The sequence below is a fragment of the Globicephala melas genome, chromosome X (genome assembly GCF_963455315.2).
Source record: "Globicephala melas chromosome X, mGloMel1.2, whole genome shotgun sequence".
Classification (NCBI taxonomy): domain Eukaryota; kingdom Metazoa; phylum Chordata; class Mammalia; order Artiodactyla; family Delphinidae; genus Globicephala; species Globicephala melas.
The window spans coordinates 42,495,654-42,514,142 of NC_083335.1; the positions used below are offsets into that span (position 1 = coordinate 42,495,654).

At 40.5% G+C, this 18,489-nt stretch overlaps 1 protein-coding gene across 1 annotated transcript in view; it reads left to right on the top strand.

Annotated features, from left to right (window-relative positions):
• Positions 1–13,183: 13,183 nt before the first annotated feature.
• Positions 13,184–18,489, top strand: part of TRMT2B (tRNA methyltransferase 2 homolog B) — an 85,943-nt gene continuing 80,637 nt past the window's right edge. Inside the window, 3 exon segments of the mRNA XM_070044663.1 lie at positions 13,184–13,245; positions 16,795–16,941; positions 17,642–17,696. Coding sequence (XP_069900764.1) covers positions 13,184–13,245; positions 16,795–16,941; positions 17,642–17,696 — 264 coding nt within the window.

Sequence of the window (18,489 nt, forward strand, 5' to 3'; positions counted from 1 at the left end):
TCATTTATCTGAGCCTCCATTTCTACATTTATAAAATGTGAATGAGGGCTTCCCTGGTGGCGCAGTGGTGGAGAGTCCGCCTGCCCTGCCGATGCAGGGGACGCGGGTTCGTGCCCCGGTCCGGGAGGATCCCACGTGCCGCGGAGCGGCTGGGCCCGTGGGCCATGGCCGCTGGGCCTGCGCGTCCAGAGCCTGTGCTCCGCGACGGGAGAGGCCGCGGCAGTGAGAGGCCCGCGTACCGCAAAAAAAAAAAAAAATGTGAATGAAAATTCTGCCTCAAAGGTTTGTTGTAAGAATTCCATGTTCGTAAATTGCCTAGCACAGTGTCTAACATAATGATACCTCAATGGATGTGGTTCTCTTTTTGCTTCTTCCGCCTTCCTAATCAACTCCACAACTAGTTTAGATTATAAGCATTTAAAGGGGAGGAACAACTTCTGTATATCCCCTACAGTACCTAGAACAACCCCTGTTGTGCACCAGATCCTAATATATCTTGATTGGGAAAAATTTGATGATTAAATGCAAATATCCTGGGGAGTGGTAACACTTTAAGATTTAGCAATCATTTATATCTTATAGTGGAAGCATTTCAGACTCTTTTCTTATTATGATTCGACCTATAAATTAGTGAGTGACTACAACGTGCATACAAGTGAATTAGGCACTGTAGGGAATACACAGATAAATGAGGCATAGACCCTGCTCCCAATGGGCTTGTTGCATAGTAGAGAGTAGGATTTGTTAGAGACGAGAAAATTTCTTCATACATAAAAGAAAGACTGGAAAGAATAAACCAAAATGAAATGTTTGTCTTTATAATTTGTTTTCCAAATGTCCTACATTGAATATGGCAGTAAAATGAGTACTTAGGGAAGCACATTCACATACTTAAGCAAATGATCAAAATATATATATGCTATTTTCCTTTCAAATTACATGATAATGGGAATAACTCTACTAATTATAAAAATGTATAAAGTACTGAATAATAAATATTACAAGGAAAAAATAACTCTATCCCAGTGTGCAGAGATAAACATTCTTAATATTTTGATGGGTCAATATTTTAATTGACCTTTTTCTTAAATACCTATGTACAAAATATATATAAATTATTTTTCAAAATTTAATCTTACTATAGAGTCAGTTTTATGCCCTGCTTTTTTTTCCGTTGTTAGCAATTTTTCTGTATCATTAGACTGTCTTCAAAAACACAGTCTTTTAAAAATGATTGTATAATGCCCCAGCATCATTTGAATATACTATAATTCATTTAACTATTCTCCTATTGCTAGATATTGATGTTGTTTCCATGGTTTTTCCTTCTGCATATCCTTGTATATCAGTCTTTTCTGAATTCCTGAATTTTTCCTTAAGATAAATTCCTAGAAGGTGAATAGGTCAAAATTATGAATTTTTCATATATACATATGCATATGTATACAAATTTAATAACAGCTAACATTTACTCATCACTTAGAGGATGCCAAATACTATGCTAAGTGACTTGCATGTATTGTGAGATTAGTACTATTAATTCTCTCCATTTCGTGAATGAGGAAACTGAGCCAGCAGGGAAGCAGCTCCCCAAGTCCAGAGCAGGGCTGCCACCTGTTGGGGTACTCAACTTAAACCTGTATTGTTCCTCAGTTTGCTGCTGCTGCTCCTTTAATTCATTTAGAAGATATGAATATTTAAAAGACTCGATACATATTACTAAAGAGCTTTCCAGGAAAAAAATTTACCCTCTGATCAGCAGTATAGAAATATATATGCATCACCACATCAGATCTGCATTGAGAGTATCAGTGCATTTTTCATCTTTACTAATTTCATTATTTAGAATTTTGTATTTTGTGGATTATTTGTGTGTTACAACATTTTTTCATATATTTATTTGTAGTATGTATATCTTCTGTTTATGTCCTTTGCTATTTCTATTTTGAGTGTTAGTGGTTTTTGATTGATTCATAAGAGATCTATATGACATCAATCATGTTTTAAATATTTTTCCAGTTTGTGTTTGTCAATAAATTTGATGGAGTCAAATCTAACAACACTTTTATGATTTTTTCATTGCTTTTATGCTTAGAAAATTCTTCCCAATCTGAAGATTAAACATTTGCCTATATTTCCTTAAAGCAGTTCTATTCTTTCATCTTTTTTTACATTTAATATTGTTGACTAACTCTATCCTCATTGGTCTGTGATGCTTCTTTTATTGTATATCAGGTTCTTATCTTTTTCTAGGTGAGACTCAAGGCTTTCTGTTCAGTCCTACTGATTTGTTTGTTGATTCTTGTGACAGTACTATGTTTTAAATATTATAACTTATGTATACATGTTAATATCTTATAAGCCAAGTCTCCCATCACTATTATTCTTTTTCTAAAATTTCTTTGCCATTCTCCCCTATTTATTGTTTTAGGTGAACTTTAGAATCACTTTATCAAGGTAAAATAACTTTGAATTTTGACTGGATTGAATTAAACATGTAATTAATTTTAAAAGTTGATATCTTACAAAATTTAGCTTTCCCATCCAGAAATATGGCATCAGTTTCCATTTATTCAAATCCCAGTTGCTGAGAGATGTACAAATATCCTTGTTTTCTTTGTGTAGAGCCTATACATTTTTTTAAAAGTTATTCCTATGGATTTTATGCTATTTTTTTGTCATCATGAATGGATTTTTTTTCTCCATTATATCTTCTAACTTGTTGTTGCTGACTTACAGGAAAACTATTGATTGGTATTCAACCACTCTGCTGAACTCTTTTCTGAACTCTCTTGTTAAATCTATGAGTGTTTCAATTGATTCCCTTGGGTGTTTTCTGGATCGACAACTGGATCAGCTGCAAATAATGACGATTTTTGTCTCCCTTACAATACTTATGCCTCCTTTCTTTTTCACATCTTACTGTGTTAGCTACAGGCCAGCTTCTAACATTTGCCTGGCCTGGGGCAAGAGTACAAATGGAGGCCCACTTACCACATGTCAAGGAACCATGATTTGGAGCACAAAAAGAAACATGAAAGCCAATGCTTGTTACTACTGGGAAACAATCATTGTTATGAAAGAATCTATTCCTATTGAGAGAGGAAGGACTTGACAAGTTAATTTGTGTTTTCTCTTACTAAGCACTTCCGCTGCTCAAATTCTCCCTGTGCACCAAAGCAGTGTCTGACATCAGCGGCAGCATAACTCACATCATGGCATTTGGATGTATTTGCCTTTTGTTTCAAGTTAGTAAAGAGCTATCATTTACTGAGGGCTTACCATGTGTCAAATGACATTCTAGGTGTTTTACATACATAATCTCATTCATTCCTTATAGCAACCCTAAAAAGTAGGAACTATCATTGTTAGGCTTCGATTAAGTAACTTACTCAAAGTCACATGCCTGTATGTCCCTGGGCTGGCATTTAAAACCCAGGTAGGGGGACTTCCCTGGTGGTCCAGTGGTTAAGACTTTGCCTTCCTAATGCAGGGGGTGCAGGTTCGATCCCTGGTTGTGAGCTAAGATCCCACATGCCTCGCGGCCAAAATATCAAAATATGAAACAGAAGCAGTACTGTAACAAATTCAATAAAGACTTTAAATATGGTCCACATCAAAAAAATCTTTAAAAGAATAAAATAAAACCCAGGTAGGTCTGAAACCAAAAGTTCATTTTGTTAACAACTACATTATACTAACTTCTATTTTATCATTTATCATGATGTTGGCTATTGGTTGAGATAGATATTCTTTATTTGGCTCTGGAGGTGAAATAGAATACTGGATTTTTCAACTTGAAGTTGAAACTGAGCTGAGACCTTATACCTGGTTCCTACAAAGAGGTGGCCCTCTTTGTTGTCTCTTAGGGCCTGAGAAATTCTGTTCTTGATCCATCTCATTCCTTACATCTTACCACTTAAATATCTGTAGGTTTTTGCTTCAACTGTAGAGGTCTCTGGATGGTGACTGCCCAAGGGTTCACAAACTCACATGCCTGCAGAGAGTGAAGAGTTAACATAAATGTGTAAATTAGTGAGACATTAGGCAACAGAACTGGGTTGTTTTTTTGTATTGTGACCCCTGAATGCTCTGGAAATTCTGGGGTAACTGCTAATGAGGTGACCAGCTATAGCACAGATCATCCCGCATTCTTTTGGTGGTTCTCAAAGTGTGGTCTGAGAACCCCAAGTGGTCTATTATTCCCTTGAGGTATTTTGTGGGCTGCTCTCTTAGACTATTAATGTTACTTTGTTTCTGGTTTGCATTTACTTGTGTCTTATTCAAATAAGCATCATTTCCTCAGTTTGTTATGGGAGAGGTTTGCTGTGATGTACAGTAGATGTTCTGCAGAGTCATTTGCCTTGTAATAGCAGTCCTGATTGAAAGACTGTGAGATCCACCCAAGAGTGGGTACAACACCCACATCTCCCATAGGGTCACAATCTGAGGACTTGCTCTGTAGACTGAAGTGGGATGCCTTAATTTTATTACTGGCTACCATCTAGAGAGAGATCTCTCTGTGCTAGGCACTGTATCATTACAGTGCATTATATACACCAGCCCATTTAATCCTCCAGACAGCCCTATGAAACAAGTCCAATGGGTTCAATTATTATGCCAGGTTTTACAGATGGAAGAAAGCGAGGCTCAGAGAGGTTAGGCCATCTTTTCCTAAGTGGCAGAGCTAGAAGTGGAGTCTGCCCCATAGCAGAGCCTATATTTTTGGATCATTATTGGTCCTTAAACTTGGTTAGCATTAGAATCACCTGGAAATGTGTTTTTAATGCATATTAGTGGGGCCCATCTGCAGAGACTCTGATTTAATTGGTCTGGGGGGGTTCCCAGCACTGGTATTTTTACAAAGCTGTCCAAGCGATTCTAGTGTGCAGCTACACTAATGAACACCTCACTCTGCTGCCTTGAAACTCAGCAGCCTCAGCTGTATCTCAGGAAACTACAAGGCACATGGTGGAAAAAATGAAAAGAGAAATAACGTTATGGTGGGGTAATTGTTATGTTCAACGTGTGCCTCTGTCTACTGTAGGTAACATGTGTTCTTTATAAGGTAGGTGTGAACAACCAGCTCTAAGGAGAGCTTGCAAGGTAATGGCTCTTTCCTCAGCTTCACAAGTGGTGCTAATCGAGCCCCTCCGCAGCCTCAGACTGAATGTGTGAGTTATATCAAAATCCCAACTGACAGGTAGCTATACTCAGCAAATACTGAGCTTCAATTTTAACGCTTCAGGTTACTTCCAAAGGAGAACCAAGATCACATGATACATGCAGCAGGTTTTTATAGCTGTCAGGACTAAGTTAGAAACTGAGCCTAACTCAGGATATGTCCAGTTCTTTCCAGAAATATTGTATTCTATGAAAGCAGCCTATGCACTGTGTACTCCCCCAGGGTGGAGTCTCTAGTCAGTTGTCTGGTCTTCCTGGAGTGGCAGAGGTAGTGACTGAAACCTGCAGATCAGAACATCCCCAGGATCCCTGAGCACTGAGCCATGAGGAGAGCACAAGCCCCCTGTGCTTCATTTCAGCTGTAGGCTCTTCTGCTCTTGACCGGAGGCAGTAGAGTACAGAGTGCAGGTCCTATGCTCCAGCAGCATCAGCATCAGCACCACTTGGGCACTTGTTAGAAATGCAAATTATCAGGCCCTGCCCCAGACCTACTGAATCAGAATCTCTGGAGATGGGACCCAGCAATCTGTGTTTTAAGGAGCCCTCCAGGGAATTTTGATGCATGCTGGCATCAAAATTTGAGAACCGCTGGCTGAAAGTTAAAGGATTAAGAGTGGAGATGTGGCACCAGACAGTTGAATTCAAGTTCTGGTTCCATCACTTACTGTGTGACCTGGGGCAAGTTACTGATCCTTCTCTAAGTCTCAGTTATCGCATCTATAAAATACAGCCGCCAATTTTCTTATCTGTAAAATAGGTACTTACATGGAATAATGCATATAGAACACGGAACACAGTGGGAGGCACAAAGTAAGGATTCAATAAATGTTGGATACTCATTACCTTCTTAAATTAGTTAATTAGTTAACTTTTGGTTGCGTTGGGTCTTCGTTGCTGCGAGCGGGCTTTCTCTAGTTGTGGCGAATGGGGGCTACTCTGTTGCGGTGCGCGGGCTTCTCACTGGGGGGGCCTCTCTTGTTGCAGAGCATGGGCTCTAGGCACATGGGTTTCAGTAGTTGTGGCACGTGGACTCAGTAGTTGTGGCTCACAGGCTCTAGAACGCAGGCTCAGTAGTTGTGGCGCACAGGCTTAGTTGCTCCGCGGCATGTGGGATCTCCCCGGACCAGGGCTCGAACCCGTGTTCCCTGCATTGGCAGGCGGATTCTTAACCACTGCACCACCAGGGAAGCCCTGGATACTCATTATTATTATTATATTGGCTGTTCTGGATAATCAACTTTCATTTCCAATGTGATTGGGTTCCTCTGGAAAAGATCTTAATTATAAGATCAGAAACCAAATAGTGTATCTTAAACAACTCAATGGGAATGGGGCAGAAAGTATTTCATCTAGCAGTCTCTTCACAGAATCATGGAATATAAAAGTGGGTGCATGCCTAAAAGCAGTCTAGTTCTACCATTCCATTCAGCCTAATAATGGCTCTTAAAAGAAATCCAGGTACATAGCATCAGGAAAGAAAGTAGAGATGAGTCTCTTTATTATTGAGCATTTGCTGAGGATGGTGATTTGGAAAGGACTGAAATTTTAGCCTCTAGGTAATTTGTAGAATTTGTGCCCTCAGTGCTGAGTCCCAAGCATGAAGCCAAGGTTCATGTACTGATGGCATTCCAATGTAGAGCAGGACATGGGATAGGTGTCCCCATGTTATTTCTCTACATCTAGATCTAAGGGATGACTGTCAGTGCTGGGATGATACTGGCATTGAATTGCAAATTTCAACACTATAAAAAGCAAAGGGTTGAGACCTTATTAAGTCAGAAAATGAACATTAGCACTAGCCATGTAAATGTGAGGTAGTAAATATCTGTGTTACCCTGGAAACCAGAACATAAAGGTAGCTAGGTAGTTTGGTGACAGTTTCCAGGGTAATTCCTCCCACCTCCAACATAAGAGCTTTCCTATTATGTTAACTCTTTCTCTACATGCCCACTGGACCTTCACTCGATGTTGCACTATCATCTCCCTCTCCCAAAAGATTCCCTGATTTCCCTAAGTAAGTGCCAGTGCCATTCTCCTAAGTACTATTGTCAAAAACCCTTAACGTTTATCAGGGAACTGAAGGGCCCCAAAAGTAATGTGTATCTCCAAACCTAAGAGGTAGAGTTTAGAAAAAATTAGACACATAAATCAGGAAATGATAGACTCTTCAACTGAAAATTAAAAAAAAATAAAAGCTCACAGTGGATGAAACTAGCTGTCTGTGACTCTTCCCCGAAGTGGCTTCTTGTAAATATAATTTGTAGATATACTGCAGATGAGATTAAGATGCTTCCCAATATCTCACCTGGGAGCTACCAACCTGGAATGTAATTCATGTAAGATGAGCTGTTACCTTGGCAACTGTGACATGTAATGAGGCTAGGAGGCAGTTAATATTGTAATGACAGAAGATTCTGGCAACTAGTTAGAGATGGTGGAAAAAGAACATTGGAGTGTCAGTGTTTATCCAGCATTGTTCAAGTAACAGGAACACTGATCTGGTAAAATGTGTTACAAATAACCCAGCCAAAGAGCTCCCTCAAAACCATTCAGCTCCATATATTCAAATTACAAATGATCGTTAGTTTGGTTTCACAGGTACATCAATAGTAGGTAGGTATAACCTTATACAGGAGATAAGAATATGTCAGTCACTAGATACTGTATTCCTCACTGGCATTTGGCTCGTAAGCCAGTCTCCTATTAATCTGCTTAGTGTAAATTAGTCCCTCAGAGTCTAAATCACTTCCACGGGAACTGATGAAATCTAGTTCTCAGTTCCATATACTGGACTATGGGAGCTTCACCAAGATTCATCAAGTCACTTTTTTCTCTGATATTTTAGGTGTTTTTCTCTCCCCCCTAATTTTCAATGTAATGACTGTCTATTGTATAAAAAATTAGAAAGTACAGAAATGGAAAAAAATTGCAAATGATCACCCCAAGCCTACTCTCTAGAAGCAACCACTGAAAACAGCTGGCATATTGCCTTCCAATGCATTTTTTTCTTTACAAATTTAAAATCATACTGAATGCACAATTTTTTACCCTGCCCTTTTCACTTAAGGTTGCCTTCTACACATATTTCTATGTCATTATAAACTTTTCAAAGACACAATTTTAAGTTAAAAATTTTTTTAAATTAATTTTTGGCTGCATTGGGTCTTTGTTGCTGTGTGCAGGCTTTTCTCTAGTTGCAGCCAGCGGGGTCTACTCTTCGTTGCGGTGCGTGGGCTTCTCATTGGGTGGCTTCTCTTGTTGCAGAGCACGGGCTCTAGGTGCATGGACTTCAGTAGTTGTGGCACTCGGGCTCAGTAGTAGTTGTGGCTCGCGGGCTCTAGAGTGCAGGCTCAGTAGTTGCGGAGCACGGGCTTAGTTGCTCCGCGGCATGTGGGATCTTCCGGAGCAGGGCTCGAACTCATGTCCCCTGAATTGGCAGGCAGATTCTTAACCACTGAGCCACCAGGGAAGCCCTAAGTTAAAATTTTTATTGAAGTGTAACACATACAGAAAAGCACACATATGAAGAGTATAACAATGAATTTTCACAAAGTGAATACATCTTTATAACCAGCACCCAGATGAAGAAATAGAATACTACCAGCACCTCAGAAGCCTCCTCATACCCCCTGCCAGCCACTCCCTGCACCAGAAAGGTAATGCCATCCTGACTTCTAACACCATACTATGAGCATAATTTTTAGTGTCTAATAGTCTATGGACAGACCATATTTTACATAACCATTCTCTATTTTTCTAATGTTGGACCTTGAAGATGGTTTCTTATTTTTAACTTTGAGAGCCTCTGGGCATATATCTTTGTTCACATCTCTATTTCTTTAGAATAGATGCCTAGACGTGGAATTTCTGGGGCAAATAGTATAAAAATTTTAAAGGCTCTGGATTCTAATTGCTTTCCAGGAAGTTTGTATCAATTTACAATCCCACCAGCAATGCATGAGAGCATCTGCCTCACTGTCCATGGTCTACTTTGAGGAATATCAGTTCTTTTTTAAATCTTCATCAATTTTATAGATAAAATAGTATTATCTACTTGATGTATAGTTTGCATGTTCTGTCATTATTAGTGAGGTAGAACAAAGCATTTTTTGACTAGTTATGTTTCTTTTCCTGCGAATTACCTCTCCATGTCTTTGCCAAGGTCTCTATTGTGGTCATTGGATTTTTCTTATCAGTTTATATAGCTCTTTATACAATAAAGAAAATGACCTTTTGCCATAGTCATATATATTTTTCTGTTTGTTTATGATTGAATTTAATTATATTTTTGTCATATAGAAGTTTGTCAGATTTATGTAGTAAAATCTATGTATGTGGTGGTTTTTTCCCACTGCTAAAGTTCTCCTGCCTCCAAATTTCAGATGTATAATCATCTATATTTTATTTTAGGGCTTTTACGATTTTATTTTATTTTTTTGACCTTCAACTAATTCATCTGGAATTTGAGTTGATGCCTGGTAGTAGGGCTCAAATTTTCACGGGCATCACTGGGGTGCTTGTTAAAAACCCAGATATTCTTGGGCCCTACCCCTCTCGGATTTTGATTCTGTAAGTGTGGGGTGGGGCTCAGGAACCTGCACGTGTTACAATCACCCCAGATGATTACGTTGCACACGGGCCCCTGTGCACATTTTGAGAAACTCTTGCAAAGTGCAGTGTAGCCTGCCTTAGTACAGAGACTCAGCACCTCCCATCTGGATGACTATAGCAGTCTCCCTCAGCTTCCAAGTCACTACACCCTAAAATCCATCCTAAACACAGCTGCTAAAGTTCACTTCCAGAAACATCTCATGAAAAATTCTTCACTAGCTGCCTGTTGTTAAGGGAACTAGATCAAACCCCTCATCCCAGCACTACAACTCCAGGCCCTTCTTTTTTTTTTCCTATTTAATAAAAATGTTTAATGCTGCCCAAAAGTATAAAAATACAGTATGAATGGCTCCAGGCCCTTTATCTTCCTGGACCTATTGATCTCCACTGACTTTGGCACCACAGTCCCTTCCAGCCGGGCCTGCCTCCTCCTGGGCCTTGAACATATATTTTGCTCATTCCTCTTTTCATGCTGCAGCCCCCACCTCCTCTCAGGTGATTAAAATTCTATGCATTAATTCAATTCTCATTCTCTTCCTTCCTTGACTACCAAGAATATCCTCTGCTTTTCTAGAATTACCAAAGCCCATGGTTGTGTATTCTGACTTTGTGAGCCTTGTCTTTCCATCAGGTCACATACTCTCGAGGGTGCAGGCTATGTCTATCCCTCATGGCCTCTAACACAGGCCTAGAGGCCTGGGAAGCACACCTGAAGAACACGGCTAATGCAACCAAATCAGCCCTAACTGCCAAGTGATTTTATTTGTTTATTTATTTTTCCAAGTGATTTAATACATGTTATTTCTGAGAGCTAATGAAATCTTTAGCCTCTCAGAAATCCTTTCTTTGGTCCAAAATGAGAATATTTGACAAATTTCTAGAGATTTCACTTTGTAGTGATTTGGTTTGCTGGTAACAAAGTTAAGCAAAGGTTATCTTGGTTTCGGCTCTTATTTAATTCAACAATATTTCTTATCACCTATGACATGTTCATTTATTGACTTTCCTGTTGACGAGTCTAACCTTTTCTATAATATGGGATATTTTACCCCTCTTACAAATGTAATGATTTCACTTGTAGAGAAGAACATGGTTTATCAGATTAAATATATATAGAAATGTTAAGGCTAAGTAATTACATTATAGCTTCCTTAATCTCTTTTCTCTGGTCACCCCTCAGGGTTCTGCCTTCTCAAATGACAGACCTGCTTTAAATGAGTTCGATTGGATGCTCAGAGCAGGTGAGGGTGGGGGTGAGCGAAGATATGCCCTTTTCCTTTCAGTAGACAAGGTGGGATTCAAATCAATTCAACAAATATTTATCGAGCTCCTATTGGGCACCTGGCTCTGGTCTAGGCACAACAAAAGATGCCAAGATGAGAAATTATAAAGGAGCAGAAGGGCATGGGAAGGAGAAGAAAGGGGAAGAAGAGGTGAGGAAAGGAGTAGAGCTGGCTTTCTGAATAAGAGGGGATTAAGAGGAGAGAAAGGGAGAAGAGACCCAAAAGCACACTCTCTGGCCTGGTTTCACTTGCTAGCCCAGTGCAGGCCTAGAAACCTGAAGCAGTGGTTTGCACTCCAATTTTGCTCAAGAGCCATTAGAGCAGTTAGGAAGGCCACAATCTGAGTCAAGCAGTTACCTGCTCAAGTCTTTAGAATGGGAAGCAAAGATCTCTCTTCTTTTCTTTTTTTTAGTGGATTAAAAAATTTTTTTCATTAGGGTATAGTTGATGTATAATACTCTATTAGTTTCAGGTGTACAACATAGTGATTCAAAACGCTTACAGATTATACTCCATTTAAAGTTATTATAAAATATTGGGTGTATTCCCTGTGTTGTACAATATATCCTTGTAGTTTATTTATTTTACACATCGTATAAAGACCTTTTTTAAAAAAAGGTATATATGCACATGTGTGTGTATATACACACACAGTATATACAATTATTTTTGAATGATAATAGCTAACATTTATTGAGTGTGTGCTCACTCTGTTCTAAGCACTTTGCATGCATTAACTTCTTTAATCTTTATCAAAACCCAGTGAGGTAGGTACAATTGATAAGGACATTTTTTCAGATGAGAAAAATGAGGCACTGAGCAATTAAGTAACTGGCCCAAATTCACACAGCTTATAAGTGGCAGATCTGTGCTTTGAACCTTGGTCAGGCTGACAATGTTTGCTGTTATGTGAGTTATTGGTCCTTGTTTAACTTACTGCTGTACTCAATAGGGTTAATGCATTGCCTTGCACATAATAGGCATATTATGCTTTGAATAAATAACTGAAATGTTGACTATAAAGTGTTTTCCATTTAAGCCCAATTACTATTAAGCATACAAATCGAGCGTCATAAAATGTAGATTCACTTTGCTGTAAATTTTATTCTGTTAAAGTAACAGAATAAAAACAATTTTTTTTACAGCACATACGTGTGCATCCTTCAATGCTGCGATTTGAGGAAGCCACCCCGCTCTTCCTCTCCCAATCTTCCAATCCATTATGGATCTGATGCCTGCAATTCTACCATTAGAAAACTATTCTTTTGGTTGTAGGCTACCCCTATAGAGGTAGCGCTGTTTACGCTACAGTAGTGAGAATTTCTAAGTGATTTAGGAGATTTATCCAGATCCACCAATGGGAGGGTGAGGCGAGCAGGCAGGGGGCGGGGCCGCGCGGAGGGGTCGCTGGGAAGTGAAGGCGCCGGGCCTTAGCGCAACGAGTTCTTTGGCGGAAGATTTCTAGAGAAGCACCGGGACAAAGGCGGGGGAAGGGCTCACGAGACAAGCTTCCAGGTGTCGGGCCAGCCGGGGGAGCCCAGCGTCCCGTCGCGTCTGTTCCGGGAGTAGAGGCGCTGGGCGCACCAGGAAGTGACTCTCCCCAGCGGCTGCGATGTGGACCCTTAGCTGATTTTGTCGTTAACCGCCTCCGGTTTGTAAGAAGATTTATAGGTTACGAAGGTAAGAGGGGTACGTGGAGTGTCCGAAAACCCGATTTATCCCCTGCGGTAGAGAAAACTGTTTACTGCGCCAAGCTGCCTCCTGGGCGGGGAGTTGGGAAGGCCGGCGAGGTGGGGGAGGGGACGACCGGACGCTGGCTGCTTGTGGTCGCATCCAGCTCTGCTTCCGCCTGTGTTCTGACCTCCCCCTGTTCCCCTTGTCGGCTCTTCTGGCCCTGCAGCCCGCCCAAGTTCAGTGGTAGCCTTTCCTAGTGTCTCTTCCTCGTTACCCTTCTTACAAACACGGTGGGCAGAACTTGCCCAAAGAGGAGAGGGATGGAAGGGCTGGTGAAGGGGGTCTGGTGGGGGAAGGAAGGACCTGACTGCACGTGGGCTGCAGTCAGGACGCAGCAGTACCCATCTGTCCGTCTGGTTTAGCCAGGAACCATGTCTGGGGCCAGGCCAGCTGCAAGAAGGGTGAACGGAGAGTGTAAGCAGGATCCTTTTCCGTGGGTGAACATTTGCTCCAAGGAGATCCTTGGCTCTGTGAGGATTAAACCTACTACATAGTCTCTGCTTTGAACCTCTCTGAGCATTTCAGGCTGGTTAGCTATTCAGCCCTAGAGAGTTAGTATACCTTGCTCTCTGGCAGCTCTGGACCTTGGGTCTCTTTCTGATCAATTCCTGAGGCAGAAATAGAGCAGTTGTCACATTCTTTTTTTTTTTTTAACCCAAGCATTTATTTAAAACAGGAAACACTATAAAAACAAAATATAACTCACTTTGACTGGTATTAACTATACTGCCTTGAAAACTATATTTCACTTGAGAAATTACTAAGTATGATGAGAGACTCTTTACCAGGAGAGATGTCTGGTTGGCACCCTGAAATAGTAGAGTCCTATTGTAGACTATATCTGACCATTTGGAGAAATGTAGAAGGACAAGGGGTACAGGGCAAGTGGAGCACAGTCATGGTGGCTAGTCACCAGGGAGAGGGCCCACACTCACAAAAAGTCTAAATATCATGGGATAGAGATAGCTGTACTCAAATTCCTCAGCTCCCCTGCCCCTCTGCCAACCCCCAGTGGGCCTGCAGTTTCCTTCTTCCTTCCCTGCCAGCTGGAGGGACAGGGCCCCTTTCCTGGAAGAGCACCACTCTCTCCACCTGTAGTGTGGGCCTCCTCAGTGCCCCTCTCCGTACCATTCTTTATTCTTTGTCTCCTGCCCCTTCGCTCATTCCTTTCTCTGGTTTTGCTTTTCAAATATACACATCTGTCTCACCTTGGAAAAAGGTCTACCACAGGTCACACATTTGGTAGTATTAACAGGTGGTCCTGAGTGGGCCTTAAGTTCACCACACTCCAGCAGGCACTGAGGTTAGGAGAGTTTGCGTGTGTGCGTTGTTTAAGTTTCCACGTAATTGTTCTTATGCTCACAGCACTCGCATGCATTATATCTCACCAGATTTACAGGTTGGACACATTAAGGCGCAAAGAAGTCAGGTGACACACTTCGAATCAGAGCCTGAGGCAGGGCAGTGACACATGTTGAACAGCTGCTGTGTTAGGCACAGACCTGAGTGCTTCCTATATATGAGCTCATTTAATTCTTACCACAACCCTGAAAGGTAGGTGTTACCAGTCATATTTTTATAGATGGTGACACTGAGATTCATAACACTTAAGTAACTTGCCCAGAGTCAGAGCTAGTGAGAAGAAGAGCTGGGATTAGAACATGGCCCCAGAGCCCATGTTCTTAACGACTTGTCCCTTCCTGGGAGCTGGGTGGTGTGTGTTATTGTTAACATCTGAACTCCGGGCCAGCTTAAATTTATTCTGTTAGAAATTTGAAATCCTCAGAATGCTTCCAAGCTATGACAGTTACTTTCTTTAGTACTTTGTAAACATACAAAATACTGTATGGGCTAAATATTACAGCACCCATGTCAGCATCCTCTAAATTATGTAGTGATCATGCATACTAATTTTACAGTAATAGAGGGAGCCATGGAAGAATCTTTTTAATTTTTAAAATAAATTTATTTATTTATTTATTTTTGGTTGCATTGAGTCCATGGAAGAATCTTTGTTAATAAACCTATTCCATATGTTGGACTTGAAATGTATTTCATTATGAATTAAGGTATGACTTAACATTAGGATGAAATCCAAGGTAGAGGGCAAGGGCAAAAAGGTAATTTCATGGCAGATCAGTGAGGTGTCTGGCCAAGTCCATACATGTGTCCTGGGTACTCAAAATAGTTAAACATCAATGATCAGGCACCATTAGGTAAATAGGCAACAACAGAGAGTCCTGTGTGGGAGGAAGAGGGGTTCCTTCCTCTTTCCAAAGTGAGGCCCTCCACCTGTTCTAACTCTTCCAGCTTTTGACTCATAGTTATTCCCACTATTCCTTCCCCCTGCTCCCTTCCTTTAATATTGCCACCCCCATTCAGTCCCATACTGTCTTTAAACATCATGACAGTTGTAATTAACATGTACTGAGTTTTTCCCAGGCACTGGACACTGCTCAGAGCTTTACAAACATCTTGTCTATTTAATCTTCTGCTGAGTGCTTTTTTTTAACATCTTTATTGGAGTATAATTGCTTCACAATGGTGTGTTAGTTTCTGCTTTATAACAAAGTGAATCAGCTATACATATACATATATCCCCATTTCTCCTCCCTCTTTTGTCTCCCTCCCACCCTCCCTATCCCACCCCTCTAGGTGGTCACAAAGCACTGAGCTGATCTCGCTGTGTGTGCTATGCGGCTGCTTCCCACTAGCTATCTGTTTTACATTTGGTAGTGTATATATGTCCATGCCATCCTCTCACTTTTTCCCAGCTTACCCTTCCCCCTCCCCGTGTCCTCAAGTCCATTCTCTACATCTGTGTCTTTATTCCTATCCTGCCCCTAGGCTCTTCAGAACCATTTTTTTAAGATTCCATATATATGTGTTAGCATACAGTATTTGTTTTTCTCTTTCTGACTTACTTCACTCTGTATGACAGACTCTAGGTCCATCCACCTCACTACAAATAACTCAATTTCGTTTCCTTTTATGGCTTAGTAATATTCCATTGTATGTATGTGCCACATCTTCTTTATCCATTCATCTGTCAGTGGACACTTAGGTTGCTTCCATGTCCTGGTTACTGTAAATAGAGCTGCAGTGAACATTGTGGTACATGTCTCTTTTTGAATTATGGTTCTCTCAGGGTATATGCCCAGTAGTGGGATTGCTGGGTCATATGGTAGTTCTATTTTTAGTTTTTTAAGGAACCTCCGTACTGTTCTCCATAGTGGCTGTATCAATTTACATTCCCACCAGCAGTGCAAGAGGGTTCCCTTTTCTCCACACCCTCTCCAGCATTTATTGTTTGTAGATTTTTTGATGATGGCCATTCTGACTGGTGTGAGGTGATACCTCATTGTAGTTGTGATTTGCGTGTCTCTAAGGATTAGTGCTGTTGAGCATTCTTTGATGTGTTTGTTGGCAGTCTGTATATCTTCTTCGGAGAAATGTCTATTTAGGTCTTATGCCCATTTTTGGATTGGGTTGTTTGTTTTTTTGATATTGAGCTGCATGAGCTGCTTGTATATTTTGGAGAGTAATCCTCTGTCAGTTGCTTCATTTGCAAATATTTTCTCCCATTCTGAGGGTTGTCTTTTCATCTTGTTTATGGTTTCCTTTGCTGTGCAAAAGCTTTTAAGTTTCATTAGGTCGTATTTGTTTATTTTTGATTTTTGTTTTTTATTTCCATTTCTCTAGGAGGTGGGTCAAAAGGGATCTTGCTGTGATTTATGTCATAGAGTGTTCTGCCTATGTTTTCCTCTAAGAGTTTTAGTGTCTGGCCTTACATTTAAGTCTTTAATCCATTTTGAGTTTATTTTTGTGTATGGTGTTAGGGAGTGTTCTAATTTCATTCTTTTTCATGTAGCTGTCCAGTTTTCCCAGCACCGTGCTAAGTGTTTTTTATTATCCTTTATTTAACTCTTGCAACCACTCTATAAGGTAGATGCTATTATTATTTGCTCCCCTGGTGTGCCAGAAAACCTCCAGGTTGGTCACAACTCTTTCTGGGCTCAGCATGTAAGGGAAACTTCACCCACATGATAGCCAAGAAGTGTCAAAGAAGACAGAAAAGTCAGAAGAAACCAAAACATCTTGGACCACTAGATGATTCCTGGCAGGAAAGGTAAGGCCCTGGGTGATATCCCTTCCCCTTAACAAATCTGAATCTCTGGGCCTACTGAAATTCTGTATGCCTGACGTACAGTGTGGCATTTGCAGGGATTCAGGGGGGCACCTCAGGTAGGATACCCAGGGCAAACTTAAGACATCTAAGGAATGTTGGTGGAAATGCTTTGTGATTGCAGAAAATGTTCTCCTTGCCTTTATGTGTGTTTTTGGCAGAAAGAGAATATTTAACTGGGACCTTGTGTCTCAAAAGGTCCAGGACAGGTATACTGAAAACCAGGGACTTAGAGATGAGATGAATTAGAAATGAATAGTCCCACCGCAGCCATGCAAACACAAATATACCTCATTTTATGCAACAACTGTATTTTCTAAATCAAATTATATTTTAAAAGTGTTAGGGAGGTGAGCTATTTAAAGGAATGCAACAGTGAAGCCTTTTTATAATATGATTAATTACCTCCTGATAAATCTGGATTTTTCTTATATTAGGTTTGCCCATCTGTTCGGCTTTGTTAAGTAGACAGCACCAAAATGGGCTCTCCTCCCAGACTCCATCTCCCCAGGGGCCTGAGAGTTAGGTCTTCTGAATGATAAGTAAAATGCCAGAGCAAATGGTGGCAGGAAGTACTTATGCGTAGTAGGTGCTCAGTACATATTTAGATAATGAATGAGGTGCCTGGATTATTTTATTCAAGGCTGGCTGATGTTGTGATGCCACTCTGGAGGCTGAGCCATGAAGAACAGCTCAAGGTAGGTACCCAGCTTAAGTCTTCACTCCTCCATTCTATCAGGTGCTAGACTTGTAGGAAGCTTGGCTGAACAGGTCTACCCAGATGCCCCAACGTGTCCTTAAACTCAATATGCTAATGACTCTGAAATTTTCACTTTAGGCCAGTTATGTCTTCCAAACTCTAGAGCCTTATATCCGAATGCCTGTTTCCTTTCTTCCTTGCTTTTTTTGGGGGTTATTCTTATAGCTCTGTGTGTGTGAGTAGCAAGTGTTCTTGCTGCTTCATATATAGCTGCACTTTCCAACACAGTAGCCACTAGCTACTGGAAGCCTTTGATGCAGAGCATGATCACAAGATTAATTGGAGATGTGGTATATATATACACAATGGAATATTGCTCAGCTACAAAAAATGAAATAATGCCATTTGCAGCAATGTGGACCTAGAGATTATCATATTAAGTGAGGTAAGCCAGACAGAGAAAAACAAATATATCATTTATATGTGGAATCAAAAAAAAATGATACAAATGAACTTACTTGCAAACCAGAAATAGACCCACAGACATAGAAAACAAACTTATGGTTACCAAAGGGGAAAGTGGGGGAGGGATAAATTAGGAGTTTGGGATTAACATACACTACTATAACATACACTATAAATCCATACAGTGGATTTATACACTACTATATATAAAATAGATGACCAACAAGGGCCTACTGTATAGCACAGGGAACTGTACTCAATATTTTGTAATAACCTATAAAGGAAAAGAATCTAAAATATATATATATATGTATATGTATATATAT